At 37.0% G+C, this 19325-nt stretch overlaps 4 protein-coding genes across 4 annotated transcripts; all 4 read left to right on the forward strand.

Annotated features, from left to right (window-relative positions):
* The first annotated feature begins 2825 nt into the window (after positions 1-2825).
* LOC103340404 (SWIM zinc finger family protein) lies at positions 2826-7837 on the forward strand. The gene is made up of 6 exons (XM_008243825.3): positions 2826-3136; positions 4362-4691; positions 5211-5862; positions 6168-6367; positions 6460-6704; positions 6843-7837. Exons 2-6 carry the CDS (start codon positions 4423-4425, stop codon positions 7637-7639), a joined length of 2163 nt encoding a protein of 720 aa, XP_008242047.1. The 5' UTR covers positions 2826-3136; positions 4362-4422; the 3' UTR covers positions 7640-7837.
* A 393-nt stretch (positions 7838-8230) lies between these two features.
* On the forward strand, positions 8231-11118 carry LOC103340454 (protein ALTERED PHOSPHATE STARVATION RESPONSE 1). Its single transcript, XM_008243873.2, has 4 exons — positions 8231-9285; positions 9374-9594; positions 9760-9977; positions 10072-11118. The coding sequence occupies exons 1-4, from the start codon at positions 8748-8750 to the stop codon at positions 11006-11008; spliced, it is 1914 nt and encodes a 637-aa protein (XP_008242095.2). The 5' UTR covers positions 8231-8747; the 3' UTR covers positions 11009-11118.
* A 660-nt stretch (positions 11119-11778) lies between these two features.
* On the forward strand, positions 11779-12832 carry HIPP27 (Heavy metal transport/detoxification superfamily protein). The gene is made up of 2 exons (XM_008243826.2): positions 11779-11964; positions 12251-12832. Exons 1-2 carry the CDS (start codon positions 11830-11832, stop codon positions 12635-12637), a joined length of 522 nt encoding a protein of 173 aa, XP_008242048.2. The 5' UTR covers positions 11779-11829; the 3' UTR covers positions 12638-12832.
* Positions 12833-15175: 2343 nt separating this feature from the next.
* LOC103340406 (uncharacterized) lies at positions 15176-18964 on the forward strand. The gene is made up of 3 exons (XM_008243827.3): positions 15176-15542; positions 17377-17701; positions 17813-18964. Exons 1-3 carry the CDS (start codon positions 15462-15464, stop codon positions 18673-18675), a joined length of 1269 nt encoding a protein of 422 aa, XP_008242049.2. The 5' UTR covers positions 15176-15461; the 3' UTR covers positions 18676-18964.
* The last annotated feature ends 361 nt before the right edge of the window (positions 18965-19325 follow it).

A 19325-nucleotide genomic window follows, 5' to 3' on the forward strand; every position in this document is an offset into this window, starting at 1 on the left:
CATCTGACTGGTTTTGCCTCTGTGTTCTTTGCTGCTGTGTATTTCAATGACGAAGTCTTATATGAGCATAAGAGTATTAATGTTTTTTAATTAACAGGGAAGAGGATTTGAACTTAGGACACCTTCTAACATTAGGAAGAGAAATATGTACGACTAGATCAAGAGCTAGTTGACATTAGCTTGTCGATTCAAAACTTTTTGGTATCACAAAATGCGTGTTCCGTCAAGCTCGCATTGTAGAGTCAAGCTTATTGAGGGCCAAAGAAAGAAAAGAGAGTCCAGCCTCCTGTAGCTACATAACTCCTGTCCTCACTAAATCAGGAGAACACATGGTCCTGTTTGTTTTCTGTTTTCCTTCCTTTTCTTGTTCTAGATGTGTACACAAATGACTAACGGCAACTAACAAAAGCACACCCAATTTATACTGGGTTGCTGTCAAAGAAAATCAAATTTAACTCAGAAATCATTTGCCTTCATTCTAGTATGTTTTGGGTGGTTTTTAACTTTTTACAGCCATCTTCACAACCCAGAAGCCAGAACCATTAATTAGTCCCTTGCGGCTATTATAAGTCTATTCTGAGGCCGTCCATGTGATCTGCATTTTTGCCAGGATACCATTGAATTTCCAAACTTTTTTGCTAAATATCCTACTGCTTAGTGACTTTCTGACAAGTAATATCCAACTGCATTTTCTCCATCAGCACATAGTATTGCACTATTTTGAATCCATCCATGATATGTCAGCCCAAAGCCAAAACATGCATTATTGTTTAGTATTATAATAAGACACTTATTCATCCGAACTTGTAATTTAAGTGGTTAAAAATATTCTCAAATTCGATTCCCCCTTCTTCAGTATTGTTTGTATAAAGGACAAACACTTTATTCTATCTAAGGTGGAACAAAACTTGATGGTTATAAGGTATATATGATTTTTTGGCATACTTTAAGCATTTCTAGGTGAAACAACTATTTAACTGATAAAGCTGTTTATTATGTTGGAGGACAACCTACAATAGCGCAACCCATTTCAACACACTTAGGCCTTCTCTAACCCATGAGGGGCTAAACCCAAATTTTCCCCTTTCAAAATGTAACTATTTGGGTTTTGCTCGGACTCAAATTTTAAGTCCACAACTTTATTAAATTGTTTAAGAATGGTTTAAGTCTTTTTTTATTTATTTAATTGATAACTTTTCTTCATTCAATCTTTTTAAATAACTTCATAATTAAATTTTTTGAACAATTTGACCTAAAAAAATTGAAATTCCACAAATATAATTTGACCTAGATTAATTTAAAATATTGTTTTGACCATTGAATTTAAGTTTCAGCTGTTTGATCTTCTTTTTTTTACCATTAAAATAGTTTAGATTTAATCTAGATCATTGATTTAAGTTACATTTAGAATATTAAAATTAAAAAACCAAACAGCAACAGCTAGGGGTGGTTGCGGTTTGGTAATCGCAATTTTACTCAAACCGCAAACCGACCGACTATTTGCGGTTTTGTGATTTTTGAAACCGCAAACCGACCGCGTTTTGCGGTTTAAAACCGCAAGTTCTCAAGCATTTACAAAAATATAAATTCACAACCTAAATACACAACCTCAATTTCTTAAGCATATATAAATTCACAATCTCCTCAACTTCTCAAGCATTCACAACCTAAGAAAATTAAAGTTACAATTCTAAGCATTCCAATTAAAGTTAAACTTCTCAAGCATTCTAATTCTAAATCTTTTAAAGTTACAAACCAAAAGGAAAATGCAAAGCAAAATGAATTAAAGTTACAACCAAAAAGAAAATCCAATTCAAAGTTAATTAAAGTTACAAACTAAAAGGAAAATGCAATGCATCAATGTTACAAACTAAAGTTACAAACTCAAGTGTTGGTGGTGAGTGGATTTGAAGGACCCCGTTGTGTTGTTTGAGCACCAATGTTATCTACAAATAAAACAACATAATTTAGTACATTTTATAATAAGAAGAAACATAAATAACATTAGCATAAATAAACTAATTACTTACAAGTTGTCATATGTTATATTTCCTTGTATAGTTCAACTTTATCATCTGTGCGGCTATACTTTGCAGTTTGCGGTAACCGCAAGTTTTGAAAATTAAATATCATCAAGAACCGCAAATGCGGTTCGGTTCTTAATACCGCAAATGCGATTTGGTTTACGCGATTGCGGTTTCATTCATGTAAATTGTCGGTTGATTTTTGCGATTTTTCGTTTTGGTTTAAAATGCCACCCCACTTGACAAGTGACGAGACAAACTGACAAACTTGAACAGCACAGCAAGTCAAATGGGGCTCACGTCAGATTTTGTGCACATCGGGCTGTTTTAGGTATAGTGGGCTCCATTGAATAGTGTTGGGTTCAGGCAATACTTGGACCTATATTTGGGTCAAAATTTGGGTTTTCCCAAATTTTGGGTCTTTCATTTTCTTGGGTTGGAAAAGGATTTGGGCAATATTTTGGGTTTAAGTCCTTGGGTTGGAGATGGCCTTAGAAGACCCTTTTTTTTTTTGGAAGAAAAACTCTTAGGAGAACTATTATAGAGTATTGGACGTCAATTGGACGAAAAACTTTTTGTCGGGCATAATATAAGTTACTTTATATATGAATAATACTACTTTTACCATATTTGTATAATAATAAGAAATATTTTCATTTACTAGTAGTGTGACATGCCAAATTACTATGGTATGACTTTGGAGTCGGACCTTAGGGTTTCTAAACGAAAACGACGTCAGGTCAGGACTGAATGGCAACAAATTTTTTTATTTTTTATAATCAGAACCAAAAAACAGAACAAAAATGAAATTAGCCATTAGCCCTCAGGACTAAAACTTCTGAGCTCCCTCCTGTCAAAATAGTCTCTTCCTGGACGTGAACTACTGACTGCTGCAAAATTGAAGCCTCCCTGAGAGCAATTACATGAAAATGTAACTTCTTTTTATCTAAACCTACACTGTCGCCTCTCTTTCTTCTCTTTCAACTTCCTCAACTACAACAAAGGCAATCCCTTTGGGCAATTTACCGAAAACAAAAAAAATCGACTGAGAAGATCAAGAGAAGAAATAGGCATATCTCCAGCTCCTCTGCTGCAGCAGCTGCAAGTGCAAGGTAAGTGCTTTTCGTCTGTCTTCTTCTTTCTTCTCCCTTATTCTCAATCAAAGATTGTTGTGTTTTTGTATGAAATTTATTCTTGTCAGTTGCGTGATATTGTGTCAAGTTAAGCACCAACTGAACCCGCTGAAATGTGTTCCAATTTCAATTTCTTCTTTTGTTTTTACTTATTTTGGATTAAAATTGTGGTTTTGTTCTATCTCTTCCTCTCTAATATTAGTGTAGTGTTTAGGTTGCTTGAACGTGGTTTAGTATTGTGAATGGATATTGGTTTTTGGTGGTGATTAAAAAGGTGGCTGTTTTCTGGGGTTTGAGTTGGATTGTATATCCAATAAATATTGGTGATGTTGGTTGCTTGTAGTGACTAACAGTCTGACTGTCTGAGAGAAACCTTGAATTTTGTTGGTTGTTAACAGAGGAAGATGGGGGGTGGTATTAGTAGATAGTAGTCGGAAGCTCTAGCTAAGCTCAGCCTGAAATTTTGAATTTTATCTTGTTAGACAAACTTATCAAATAGGAAAGAGAAACAGAGTTCGTGTTTGAGCAGTTGCGGTAGGTATTTTTTGAGTAATGGTGTTGGTGGGTTTATATCTAAGTCCATTGACAATCATGTTTTCACAGTTTTATGTATTAAAAAAACTATTTTGATCTATTATAGAGCAAAAGGGCTTCAGATATTTAGGAACTAGTGAAATGAGAACAGTTTTCGTTTTCACTTCTCTGGATCCTGAATACTGTTTCTGATTTCACAAAATAAGTGGAACCTCTAGGGATTCAGAAAGTTAGCCTCCTTTGTCTAACTGATTTCCACACTCTCTCTGATCTCTCTCTTTTGGTCTTTCCTTCCACTGCAAACTTTCCTTCAGTTCACGAAAAAACAGAATAAGCTTATAAGTTTCTCTCTGTTTCATATGCTAATAAAATTCCTCTGTTGGTCGATAATGCCTAGTTCACTTGTTTTCTATTTTAGTTTGTTAAATATCTGGGTTGTGTGAGTATGAAATTATACATTAGACTGCAAACAAATATGTTGGACTGTCTATTGTGTACTTTCTTCTACATAAATTCTAAGAGTTTTATGATGTGATGATTTAATTTCATGGAAGTATATCCAAAGTAAAATTCCAAGTTTAACAACCATGGAAGTATATTTGCAACTTCTTAATTTGACTGGTTTATGATATTCCTTTGTTAATGAGATTGTGTTTGCTGTATTTTGCAGATGTGCTGCTAATTGTTAAGCTGGTTTGGTAGTATATATTTCGGTAAGGATCTACAGCCCTATGGCTATTGTTGAATTTATAGGGGATCTTCCAGTTCAAGATCCACCAGAAGAGGAGTTCTCTGCTGCTGATTTGACTTGGACCAAATTTGGCACTGCTGAGCACCATGATGATGCAGCCCTCATTCCATATGATCGAGTTGATGAATTTATAATTGGTGAAGGCTCAAATTTAGAGTGCCCAACAAGGTTTCATATTGAGAGAGGAAGAAAAAGAAAGATGGGCAGTTTAAAGGAATACAAGGATGATGAGTATTTGGAATATAGGATGTGAGTAAAAAACTTCTTAAACTTAACATATTGCTCTTATATTTCCTTCTGCTGATGAAAAAAAAAAAACCCTTAATTTTCCATATATATCATTGAAATAGTATAATGATGTTCTGATATGGTGACCCTTTGATGATCTCAAACCTTTGAGTTTCCCAGCTTATCTAATCTCTGGTTCAGGATTCACCATTAATGAAGTTCCGAAGAACTAATTTGTGGGTGTGTGTGTGTGTTCTTTTCTTTAATTTAATTTAGTATCTTGATTTGACTAATATAAATCAGGTGTAAGGACAACATTGCCATTTTTTTTCTGCTCCAATTGCACCATTGTTTTTGTGATGGTTATAACTGAAAGCTTAAACCTTGTTTTGGATATAAAAAAAATCGATCACAAGTATTAATATTGTGGTTTGACTAACAAATAAGCCATATGAGCAATGGATGTTTAGATAGACCCCCCTTCTTTTTCCTTAACTTAGGCGCTACAGTTATTAAGTTGATCATTCTTTCTCCTTGAAGGTATTGGTGTTCTTTTGGTCCTGAAAATTATGGGGAAGGAGGAAGTATATTGCCTAGCAGAAGATATCGCCTCAACACCCGCAATCGTGCTGCCAGACCTCAATCCATGCGGGGCTGTACATGCAATTTTGTAGTGAAACGTTTGTATGCCCGTCCATCACTTGCACTAATTATATATCATGAGAGGCGCCATGTGAACAAATCTGGTTTTGTTTGCCATGGCCCACTTGACAGAGATGCGATTGGCCCTGGAGCAAAGACAGTTCCATATATCTGTAATGAGATCCAACAACAAACAATGTCTATGATCTACCTGGGCATTCCAGAAGAAAATATACTAGAGAAGCACATAGAGGGGATTCAGCGATATTGTGGATCAAATGCAAAAGTCAATAGCCTTGCTTCCCAGTACGTCCACAAACTTGGGATGATTATTAAACGGTCTACCCATGAATTGGATCTTGATGATCAAGCTAGCATCCGCATGTGGGTTGAACGCAATAAAAAATCCATATTCATATATCAGGATACTTCAGAAAAAGATTCATTCATTCTGGGGATTCAAACAGAGTGGCAGCTGCAACAAATGATTCGTTTTGGCCATTGCAGTCTCATTGCATCTGATTCAACATTCGGCATAAAGAGACTTAAGGTAACAAATCATTGATGCTGTTTGTACAAGCTTCCGAACTGACTAACCCTCTCACATGCGCTATGAGATTGCTTTCCTGATTTCTAGGTTTAGTAGGACCTGTTTCCAGGAAGTACATGGGTGGTAATAAATAAATCAAAACGTTTGTGGGTGGTTATCTTGTCATCACATTTCATTTGGAATGGACTGGTTACTAAGTCATGAAATGGTTCATGAATGTTTAAGGGATTTTTTTATTTTTTTTATAGATTAGACAATGTGCATGGTGATGTAGATGTTTATAAATGTGTGTTTTGAAATGGCAGTATCCTTTGTGCACACTTCTTGTCTTTGACTCAAGACAACATGCACTCCCTGTCGCATGGGTCATCACACGTAGCTTTGCAAAGCCAGATGTGTCTAAATGGATGAAAGCTCTACTTGATCGAGCTCGTAGTGTTGAGCCTGGATGGAAGATCAATGGGTTTTTAATTGATGATGCAGCAGCTGAGACTGATCCCATCAGGCAGGATGCTCTTGCTCTGTAATTCGTCATGCATTAAATTTATCTGGTCATAGAATATAGTGCATTCTAATAACACATTTCTGTTCTTTCAGAGATATCTTTTGTTGTCCCATACTATTTTCCCTCTGGCGCGTTCGTAGATCATGGCTGAGGAATATTGTAAAGAAATGCAATAACATTGAAGTTCAGCGGGAAATTTTTAAACGTCTGGGTAACATTGTGTATGGCATTTGGGGTGGAAATGGTACCCTGGGTGCCTTAGAAGAACTAACCCAAGATTTTGTTGATCAGACGGCTTTTATGGAATATTTTAAGAGCTCTTGGGTACCTAAGATTGGTTAGATCTCTCTCTCTCTCTCTCTCTCTCTCATGCACACATCATGTCGAATGGTGTTTTTATTTTTTTTGGGTCAAAGATGTTGAATTGTATTATATGTTTTGCATGAAACTATCGTATATTATTTCTTGTTAACAGAAATGTGGCTTTCGACTATGAGAAGTCTTCCGCTTGCAAGCCAGGAGGCATCTGGTGCTATTGAAGCGTATCATGTGAAGATGAAAGTGAAATTATTTGATGATTCACATCTTGGAGCACTCCAAAGAGTTGATTGGTTGGTGCACAAGCTGACAACTGAGCTGCATTCAAGCTACTGGCTTGACCGTTATGCAGATGAATGTGATTCTTTTCAAAATGTTAAGGAAGAATACATTGCTTCTACATCATGGCACAGGGCACTGCAAATTCCTGATTCTGCTGTTAGCTTGGATGACAAAGACCACCTCTATGCCAAGGTCTTAAGCCAGAAGGACAGCAGCACTGTGCATCTTGTGTGGAATCCTGGATCAGAATTCTCTTTCTGCGATTGTGCATGGTCAATGCAAGGAAACCTTTGCAAGCATATCATCAAAGTCAATATGATCTGTGAAAGTCGTCAGGGTTATCAACCTTCCATGTCTTTTCAGTCATTCAAAGAGTTGCTGATGAGCCTGTTGAAAAAACCAATGGATGATTCAGTTGCACTCGATCAGTCGATGGCCTGGACTATGCAGATGTTCGATCAAATACGAAAGCTTGTAGAAGTGACGAGTTCTAATGACATTGGCACCGTGGTAAACAATCTGCCATTGCAGTGGGTTTCTAAGAAAGGCAGAACAGGTGTTGGAAAGCCATCAACTTCTCTGGCTCTTCCTTCTGGTTCCATTGATACAAACAGAGCTGCAGCAGCAAGGAAAAAGAACCGGAAGCGAAAAAGGTTGTCAAGATTGAGATAATTGTTTTAGGTTGGCAGATTAGATATATGATTCCCTACTTTCACAACTCCCTTTTGTTTCACATTCATTTTGAAAGAAATATAGAGAAAAAAATTCCTTTCAGTTGTGTCAAGTTTATGATCTCGATGTTCACAGGAAATTGTATATTTGAGTTACCATTGACATGATAATTTACAATACATTGAAATCTTGGCTTCCATTGCAGATTGATACTTTCCTTTTTCTTCACCAGATAACCCTTAAAATGTTATGTTATGTTTATACTTTCAACTTCAGAATTCTTATCAACATGTTTTTCTTCTCGGTATCTTTGATTAATTTGGTGTTTCCTTTTATGAACTAATGAAATACCGATGGTTTGATACATAATAAATTTTCCATCACTTTTTATAGATAGACGAATTGGTTTAATAATCAAAATTCCCCTTTTAATAAATTCTGTAAGAGTTAAATCTTTCTGAATCATCAGAATATCCACTCATTTCGCCCCTTTGAATAGAGGATATAGTAAATTGCATGCAACTGGTCTTCTCAGTAAAGTCTATGAGGTTCGCAACTGTTCTCATGATGAATGTTCTCGATTGAGAAAATAAGCTTATATTCTAACATTAAGCAATGCTTTACCCAGACCCAGTCAATACAAAAATTTGAATTCATGACATTATATTTATCCCAGCACGTCCATGAGAGAATGTAACTTTGGCCCCAAGAAAAAAGAATAACAACAATGCCCAAAAACTTCAAAAATAAAAAAGGAAAGTAAATTTTCACTTTCCGCATGGAAAGAGGTTTCTGGTTTCGAACCCCAGAAACTTACCCTTTTTCTTTTCAACACTCTCCCATGATTGCAAGGAAAGGGATGACCAAACACTGCCATAACGGCTAAGAACAAGAGTTGCCCAAAATTAAAGTTACAATCACCCATTGAAACAAGGACTTCTTTCGTACTTGTATAAATATACCCCCTCCATGAACAAACAAAGACAATACTTTGAAGCTCTCTAAGCCTGTAACTTCAGTTGAGTTCTGCAAACCCAACTTTTTCTTTCTTACTTTCCCACCAAAGCCCGTTCTAAAGAATTAAGCGAAATTCAGAGGAAACAGAGACATGGGTGGCAAGGTCTCTAAGCAAAGTAAAAAAGACGATGTGGTTTTGCTTTGTCTGGAGAGAAAGCGGCAGCTGAATTTGGCTGTGGAGAGAAGGCATGCGTTTGCAGAGGCGCAGTGCAATTATAACCTGTCGCTGTGTGCAGTGGCAGATGCTATAAGTTCGTTTGTAAAAAGCCATTCCTCTCCATCTGATTCTGATTCTGAACCAACCAAAAACACCAATGCTTACCCTTCTTCTGATTCTGGAATTTCTAGAAGCTCTTCTTCAGAGATAGACAGAGAAAAAAAGCTACAAGAAAGCTCAGATGATAGAGAAGAAGTTGAAGAGAATAGGGATCATAATGCTGGGACTGATGGGGAAGAATTGGGGTTGGTTTTGCTGAATGATGAGGCCGTGAGAGAAGGGAGGGAATTGTTGGAAGCATTGAAAGAGATTGAGGTCCAATTCCTTAGGGCCTATAATTCCAGTTTGGATGTTTCCAGGATTCTAGGCACCAACATGGGTCAAAAGCAATCTGCCTTGGAGGAAACTGAAGGTGGGTTTTTCTCTTTTAAAGCCCTTTTTGTTATTTTGATTTGCTTGGTCATGGTGTATAATTCATGTTTATATGATTTTGGGTGCAGAGAACTCAAGTAAACTCAAAAAAAGCCGCTCCATCTCATCTATATTATCTTCGACTTCCTCCCGAAAAAGCCTCCTTAGATCTAGCACCAGAAGTTCTTCAACAATCACCCCTTTGAATGGTGGTCTCTTTGATGACAATGGAGCAATGGGATCCAAGCGCCATTCGTTAACACTACAGACGCTATCTGTTTCGGAGGAAAAACTCTATGAGGCCGTGAAGGTAAAATATGAATCTAAGAATTATTTGCTTTATTCAGCTTTATGAATTTCTCATAACTTGATCATTAATTTATAGGATTGTTTTAGCTTGTGTGTTCCCTCCTCCATATGGACAACCTAGATAATTTGAGAATAACTTGAATCAGCTTTAAATTTTTATGTGCAGGCTGGACAGGAAACCAGGAGATTATATGATCGAAAATGCTCCCAATATTCGAGAAACCAAGGACGTGGCCAGAAGACTGAACGCAAAATTGGAGTTAAAGTAGAGAAATTGCAGTCCAGAATTAGGGTTGCCAAAACAACTGCGGAATCAACATTCGAAGCAATTCGAAAACTGAGAGATGAGGAGCTGGAACCACAACTTATTGAGTTGTTACAAGGGTAAGATAGATGTCAGCAATTTATTTGTAATACATGACGAGTCTGAATTTTTTTGAATTATTTTGTTATAACCTCTCTTTCCCACTTTCTGCAGGCTGATGAAAAATTGGAAGATCATGTCAGAAATTCATGAAACCCAACACAGAATCATGTCCGAAGTGAAGTATGTAAACTGTTCATCCTATGAAAAGTTGTGTAATGACTCACGCCAACTTGCAGATACTCGTAAGTTTGAAGCAGAACTTCAAAATTGGCGTGCTTGCTTTGCTTCATATGTTTCTTCACAAAAAGAATACATTGAAGCACTTGATGGTTGGCTACATAAGCCTGTTGCTCCTGAAAGTGAAGTCGACTCCGATATGTGGTCCTCCCTACGGTCGTGTAGAGTTGGCATGCTGCCATGCCGTGAAATTTGTGATAATTGGTTAGCTTCCATAAATAAGCTGCCACATGAAGCAGTGCCTAGTGCCATAGAGAACTTTGGCAAGGATGTCCAAGCATTGATCGTTCGACAAGCCAAGGATCATCAGCAAATGAAGGAGTTAGATGGGCTTGCTAAACAACTTCATGGGCAGGCTATGGTACTTGATTTGAAGGGATGGATTATGGAAAAGAATGGGGATGTGCGCTTGGAAAATATGGGGAACACGGTGCTTGAGTTTAAGACAAAGCTAAACGACGAGAAGAAGAAACTTCATAAAAGCATGAAGGAGACACAAAATATTACTGTGAATGGATTCCAGACGGGGTTTTCGTCCGTGTTTAAATCCTTAACCGACTTTTCAAAGAGTGTTGTGGGAATGTATGATGGCCTTACAAGATTCAACGAGAATGGAGTGATGGTAGATGACGAAAGTAGCCACCTACCAAGCATTCATGATGAAGCCGATGACCAAAGTAGCCGAGCACCAAGCATTCGCGTTGAAGCCGATGGTCAAAGTAGCCGAGCATCAAGAGTTGATGTTGAAGCCGATGAGATAAAACAAATACCTAAAGCACGGAAAAAAATGCATAGAGGACAGAAAAAATAAGCATAAAAGGTTTTTAGAATCTTAGGCAATTTTTTTTTATTGTTTATTATTTATGTTTATTTTTAACTTTTAAGGATATATATAGAACATAGTTATTAAAGGGATTTGAAGTTTTTTGCTTTCTTAGATTTCTAATGTATTGAGAGCTAATATCAACATGTCTATTCTAGTGAAAAATAACATTGAATTGCAAACAAGAGCCTTTATGTTTAAATCACTATAGTCCATAACATCTTAGTTTTATGCGTGTGTGTGATAAATCTCATCTCCTATATTTTAGACTACCGCTTGTACTAAAAAAAAAGTATAAGAACTAATACAAGAGGAACAAGGGCACCCACAATGTAGAGACCATCATCTTCGAAAACAAAAAGCTTTAAATTTTTTTTTATATTTTAAATAAAGACCATAATGAATGGGGCTGGTTCAATCTGGGTCTAATTGTTGTTGGGCCTGGGTTAGGACAGCCCTAAGCCCATAAAGATGGACTGGGTCAATTTACATGACCCAGTTAATTTTGTGCTGGGTTCGACCAGTATGCAAAGGGCAGAAACGTGGTCGTTTTAGGAGTTTGTGGCAGCCAGACAGAGCAATACCTACCTTACCTACTATCAGTATGCTGACATGTAGCAATAACTTGTAGTTTTATACTGTTGTACTGTAGATGGACATCAAACATGAACCAAATGTGATAAGCCCAAACATCCATCAACAACAACGTGTAGTTTCTAGACTCCTCCACATTTAGAGAAAAATACACATGTCAACATCCTACATCCACACGCACAAACAGTTTGGCGGCTCATGCTGATGTTTTGTATATGACGAAGCATCGCCTTCGAACAATTTTTTGTGCTTTCAACTTTGCATGCAGCATGGGTCTTCTCAGTGAAGTCTATGAGCTTTGTGACTGCTCTCACAGTCATGAGAAGCTAAAGAAAAACAAGCAATTACAGGTACGTGTGTATGTATGTGCTACTAGATACCCTAACCCTATGAGGAATGTTCTCGATTCCGAATCTCCGAATCTAAATCATTGATCAATTTCTTCAGAGATACTCAGAAATTTTTATTTTCTTTATTCACATCTCTTCATTTAGTATATTTTTTAAAACTATCTTTTGGTTAGTAAGAGAATTACTCTATTTCATAAAAAAAAAAAAGAAAAGAATTACTCTATATAATATATGTAGGTGTGGAATTTTATTTTAATTATTTTTGTTTATTGGGTTGTAACATTAGACGGTGGAGATCAAAGTGAGGATGGACTGTGAAGGGTGTGAGAGAATAGTGAAGAAATCAGTGCAAGGCATGAAGGGAGTCACGCAGGTTGAGGTGGACCGCAAGCTGAGCAAGCTCACCGTGATTGGCTATGTGGACCCCAACAAGGTCTTGTATCGTGTCAGGCATCGGACGGGGAAGAAGGCTGATTTATGGCCCTATGTACCGTACGATGTTGTTCCGCATCCGTATGCTCCGGAGGCTTATGACAAGAAGGCCCCACCTGGGTACGTGCGGAACGTCCTGGAGGATCCAGAGGCTTCGGCTATCGCACGTGCCAGCTCCACTGAAGTGAAGTATACGACGGCGTTTAGCGACGACAACCCAAATGCATGTGTGGTCTTGTAATTGTTTTGTCGGCAGTCATGTAATTGTTATCTAAATATGTTCTAATTGCACTTGTAAATTTTGTAACGCTTCAGTAGTAAGTAGCAGTAATACTAGCTGTAAAAATTTGTAATCTTTTTATTGTTATTGATTTTCAAGTAATTTTGTATTTTCTTTTATATACACAATAAAGAAGATCATCGATCGTTTGACATACTGATCGACACTATTTGGTCCAACAAACTTTTGTTGAAGAATGTCTTATGGATGACAAATTATAAACTAATGCAACTAGGAGGACATTTAAAAAAAAATTAATAAAACTGTAGAGCTGCGCAATTTTTTAAAAATATTATAGCCGTGCGGCTATACTTGTTTTCACACATGGGCTCCCAGGCGGTATTATATTATAAATCGTATGGCCGTGCGTCTTTACTACGGTAATTTTTTCTTTTTTTAAATCCTACACTCGATCGGCTATACTTATTTTTTTCATTTAAAAAGTATAGGCGCTAGGCCTGTTCCTTTTTTTCTCTCGTATAGCCGTCCGGCTATACTTTGATTTTTAAAAATAGTATAGCCGCTCGGCTGTACTACAGTTAAAAAAAAGTATAGATTCGCGGCTATACGCATGCTTATTTATTTATAAAAATAATATAACCACGTGGCTATATGCAGGTATTGTTTTTTTTTTTCAAAATAGTATAGCCAATATATATATATATATATATCTTTTTTTAAAAAGTAAAATTTCCTACTTTTCTTTTATCGATAGGAGTAGCTTAGATCATTATCCATTACTATTAGGCCATTACCTGAGTCTCTATTGTCCCATTTTGATTTTTTTTTACTTTTTCAGAGTTATTATCCGTATAAAGAATTTAGTATTTTCACGTTTAATACTCGTATTATACATGTATATACATATTTTTCAATAATACATATGTCTTCTGTACCTGTCTTAAAAACTCGATAAAATGCATGTTAAAAAAAAAAAGCAATTACAGGTATGCATGTGTGGTCTTGTAATTGTTTTGTCGGCAGTCATGTAATTGTTATCTAAATATGTTCTAATTGCACTTGTAAATTTTGTAACGCTTCAGTAGTAAGTAGCAGTAATACTAGCTGTAAAAATTTGTAATCTTTTTATTGTTATTGATTCTCAAGTAATTTTGTATTTTCTTTTATATACACAATAAAGAAGATCCATCGATGATCGTTTGGCATACTGATCGACACTATTTGGTCCAACAAACTTTTGTTGAAGAATGTCTTACGGATGGCAAATTATAAACTAATGCAACTAGGAGGACATTTTAAAAAAAAAAAATTAATAAAACAGTAGAGCTGCGCAATTTTTAAAAATATTATAGCCGTGCGGCTATACTTGTTCTCATACATGGGCTCCTAGGCGGTATTAATAGTATGGCCGTGCGGCTTTACTACGGTTATTTTTTTTTTTAAAAAAAAGAAATCCTACACCCGATCGGCTATACTTATTTTTTTTATTTAAAAAGTATAGGCGCTAGGCCTGTTCCTTTTTTCACTTCTTATAAATCGTATAGCCGTTCGGCTATACTTGGGACTTTAAAAATAGTATAGCCGCTCGGCTGTACTAAAAACTATAGATTCGCGGCTATACGCATGCTTTTTATTTATTTATAAAAATAATATGACCACACAGCTATACGCAGGTATTGTTTTGTTTTGTTTTTTTTCAAAATAGTATAGCGAATATATATATCCTTTTTTAAAAAGTAAAATTTCCTACTTTTCTTTTATCGATAGGAGTAGCTTAGATCATTATTCATTATTATTAAGGCATTACCTGAGTCTCTATTGTCCCATTTTGATTTTTTTTTTTTCAGAGTTATTATCCGTATAAAGAATTTAGCATTTTCATGTTTAATACTCATAGTATACATGTATGTGCATATTTTGCAATAATACATGTCTTATGTACATGTCTTAAAAACTCGATAAAATACATGTTAAAAAAAAAGCAAACATACAATACTCATATTGTACACATATGTACGTATTTTTCACGAAAATACTAAAATTTCAATAACTCAATTGAATGGTCAAATGATATTGGATTCAAGTGATTTTTTGTAGAGATGATCTTTGAATGTGTATCTACAAAATAGACAGTTTGGATTAGTGAAATACAATTCGGAGTGGGCCCTATAAGGGATGTCCCTCAAATAAGTTTATTTGAGGGATTCCTCAATGAAAGCTATATATATATATATATATATTAAAGAAAAAGGGACAATAGTTGAAACTTAGACCTTGATGAATGGGTTTGTTCAATCTCGATCCAATTGTTGTTTGGCCTAGGTTAGGACAGCCCATAATGTTGGACTGGGCTAATTTACATGATACAATTAATCTTATGTTAGGCTTGACAAATATAAGTCCAACCCTAACACATATTTCTAGCCTTACGTTGCTTAGTGCACAGACGACGTCGTTTTGAAGTGTGTGGTTGGTGTCCAAGCAGCGTTGGCAGGCAGACGCAATACCTACTATAAATACTGCTCTTTGGGGTCAGCCTGGGCATTTTGGATCTGGGGCCTCTCTCGTCCCAAAATCCTTTCGGTCTCTATTGATTTCTCCCTCCAAACCTTAACCCTAGAATTTGTTCCCTCCCTTTCTACTCAAACTGTCTGCGCGGGACATATATCAATCAGATTAACCGTTGAGACAAGGATCAAAACCCTAGCTGCAGTCTATTGCGATCTTTTTCGTGCTAGGGTTTGAGAAAATCTTTGTTCTCAGAGATCATGAATCAGTTTGTTTAAACTTGTATCGTTTATGATTCGGTTGCTGGTGTATCGTAATGTCTCGGTGTTTTCCGTATCCTTCTCCTGGATACGTGAAGAAGGGGATCAACGATGAGGCCCTAATAGAATCGATTAAGGTTTGTTGAGCATCGTTGCTTTGTGGGTCTTTGACTTTGTGCTCGACGTAGTGTGTTCGATTGGGTTCTTTTCGATATGTGTATATTCAGCTCTCGTATGATAATATTTTTGTACTTATAAGAACCCAACAAAGAGCAAAAACAAAAAATGAAAAGACAGTTTTACCAGAACTGTATGGTGGGTTTTACAATCAATAGCTCTTTTAAATCCCCTGGGAACCTAACATAAGCCAGTAATCATTATCAAACATGAGTTTTCTTAATGGACTTATGTTGGATTGGACGAATTTGGATTTGGATGGGTCTCTAAGTAGCCAAACCTTAAACTGTTGGTTTACGGTTTGAGCTCCTCCTCCCAAACCTTAAGTTGTACTTGTACTGCGGTATTTACATCTTGTGTTCATGCTTGTGGCACATTATTGTCTGCTGTCTTCCTTGTAGGAATTGAAAATGGTATTCTGAAACTTTGGTAGTAACTTGGTAACTTTTCGGTTGATGTGTGTCAATGGTAGTCATCTGTTTGTACGTGAAGTGTTCATGGTATTTGGAATCAAACAACCAGGCTTGATACCTCTTTGTATTCCTTGATGCTATGCTCTGGTTTATAATTGTGTCGTTTGGCCTTCAACCATAGCTGAATAGGTTTTTGCTAATACTTGCGTTTGCCTGTGTTTATGATATCTTCTAGGCATTTCACAGTGCCAAGTTGTTAAGCTTGGGATTGTATTATGTGGAAAATAAGCGGAGATGATTTGAGATGTATGAGATGGAAATGCATGACATTCTTGTGTTATTTATGAGATGAGATGTTTTGAGATATGTGTATGTATGTAAGCATGTCCTGGCTTGTTTGAAACTCATTATAGTTCTCGCTATGTTGAAAATAGTTTGAAAGTTTGAGATAACCAAGAATGAGTTTGCACTACAGTGGATTATGAAGTGAATGAGGTTAATTGTGTCCTTAGAGACTCATAATGAGTTTGGAGGTTGTTAAGTATCTTTATTTTTTGGGTGTTAATATAAGTTAAGTTTATTAGACTGGGTAGTTTATGCATCAAATAATGTTATAAAATTTTGCTTGGTGTACATGTAAAGAAGTACACTTAGATATGTCAACTGGTGGGTTGGGGATGTGGCGTATGTTGTAGGGCTTGAGTTCTTTTTTTGTTGTTTGTTTGTCTAGGGGACGTGTATGGTTTAAGTTGTGTTTGAAGATGCCTTGGTGGTGGAAATGGTAGACACGCGAGACACAAAATTGTCTTGTGCTTAAGAGCGTGGAGGTTCGAGTCCTCTTCAAGGCATAAAATGAACATTCATGTTGTTTTTCGTTGGAGTTGCATTGATCATATTTTATGTATAGTTTCACCTTTAAATACCCTCCTGCCAGCTAAATGTTAATACTTATTCCATTTGAGTGGAGGATGTGCTATGGTTAGTGCTATCTCTATGCAGCAAAGTAAGAGTGAAGTATCTATGGTGCGTCTAAAGAAGTTGGTGTAGTTTCTATTCTAAATTCTGCATACTGATTGGTTTAGGTGCTTGTTGGAACAATGACACTGTTATTGATGTCACATACCAAAATTTGATACAGAAATTCTCATCATAGATCATGTGAAGCTGGTTCTGGCTTCAATTTTGATTGCATGAGTGCTATTGTTCTCTTACATCTCCTCCTGACCTCAAGCTTCCTCATACTTCTTAACTGAAAATTGATCTTAAAAGGATGTCATATACAAGAAATTGCTGTTTGCTTTTGCTTGTTTGTTTTTGTGACTTTCTGTTGAAATGTTCCTTAATGAGTTCAAAAATTGATGGTTACTCGTGTTATTTGAAGCTCCAAAGAGAAGATGGAAAGGCCAAGAAAGAAAAGAAGAGAGAGAAAAAACGAGAGAAGAAAGAAAAGAAGGCTAGAGAAAATGGGGAGCTTGAAAATAAGAAGCAGAGTCATAAAAAAAGGCACAAAGATGAAAGGCACCAAGAAGATGAGAAAGGTAGAGACCATGGAAAGAAAAGAAAGCATGAAATAGAAAACCTTGACAAGAGTACCCTTACTGAAGAGCACGAACATCCAGTTGGTTCCCAGAACTCTTCTGATAGCACTGTTGACAGCAACAAAAGGCCGAAGCAGAAATTGTACCTTGATGGCATGCATAATTCTGGTGAGTGTGTTTATGTTTCTTCCTTACCTGGAAGAAGGTTGCTTGCCTGTTGGGTTTGTTAGCTTCTCATGGGCTGATATTCTTTATTCCAAATGTTATTATGATGTGAAGCAAGCATTTTCCGGATCCGGTTGCCTCTCCAAAGGCACAAAGATCCTGAAGTGCTACCCAGAGAGGAACAACCTTGCCAGTTGCCTATTCAGAAGCACAAAGATCCACAAATGCTACCCAGCCAAGAACAACCTTCCCGGTTGTCTCTTCAAAGGCACAAAGATCCGCAAGTGCTTCCCAGCCAAGAACAGCCTTCCCGTCTGTCTCTCCAAAGTTACAAAGATCCACCAGTGCTTCCAAGCCAAGAACAGCCTTCTCGGTTGTCTCTCCAAAGGCGTAAAGATCCACAAGTGCTTCCAAGCCAAGAACAGCCTTCCCGACTGTCTCTCCAAAGGCACACAGGTCCACAAATGCTACCCAGCCAACAACAGCCTTCTCGGTTGTCTCTCCAAAGGCACAAAGATCCACAAGTGCTACCCAGCCAAGAACAGCCTTGCTCTGCCTCGGGAAGGACTGATAATGCCTTTGTACAAGGAATGCATGAAGCTGCTCCTAGACAAGGCAGAGATGAGGGACAACATCCCTGCTCTACTTTTGGAAATTCTGGCAAAGAAGTCCCTGTCGGACGTGGTAAAGAAAAGCTCCGAGCAACTGGTAGTGCTTCACTTTCTATAACATCAAAATACATAGAGCTAATTGAAAACTGGGATCAACATCCTTTGTTGCAAAGCTTTCCCATGGATGTTGATGATCAGGGATGGTTGTTTGAGACAAAGCAGAACCGGAGCTGCGGGGCTGATGAACGAATATTTGTGAGTGACAGCTTGAGCTATGGAGACTCAGCGTCTTGGCCATGTGCTCGCCAGTTGCCCCAGTTGCCCAAGGCTGATATATACGCTTTGCCCTTTACAGTACCATTCTAAACTGCCCTTGGAAAACTGCATTGGAAAGTGGAAGAAAGACAAGTGAGGAGCTCCAGTGAACTTTATTCTTCAAACGTGTTCTAGGTGCAGAAAGTGTGAAGAGTTTGTTTCCGGCTTTTGTGCTGTTGTTTGCCTCTTGTGCCTGGTTGGGTTGGAAAAAAAAAAAAACTTTGGGTGGTAGAGATTGAGGAATTAAAGATTTCTTCTTTTTGTAGGTAGATGGCATCTTGATGTATCACAACTTTGCAATTCTTTGATCAATTATAATATCATATTCCGTTTCTCATTCTCCCTTTGTTTTTGGTAATTGGATCTTTGGTCATCAGCTTTGTGTACTTCGTCTAATGACGTTCATTAGCTGCCGGTCCCTAATTAGTAATTGTACCTACTTATAAACAACTCAAATGCTACAACGGTCTGATTGGTTTAAGGTTTATTACTTGTTTGAGCAGAATAATTAATTGTAATTCAGTTAATCTTAATAACTGTATCCTCCTTTTAAAAAATTATAAAGGAATTTTCTGATCGGTCTCTTACGATCTCTCTCTAAACATCTAAACATCTCATATGATTACGAACACATTCCATCATTTTCTGAATGTCTCATAGAACTACAAACACTATTAACATTTCTCTGAATATCTCATACA

Source organism: Prunus mume, linkage group LG8 (assembly GCF_029339155.1).
Source record: "Prunus mume cultivar Tortuosa linkage group LG8, ASM2933915v1, whole genome shotgun sequence".
Lineage (NCBI taxonomy): Eukaryota > Viridiplantae > Streptophyta > Magnoliopsida > Rosales > Rosaceae > Prunus > Prunus mume.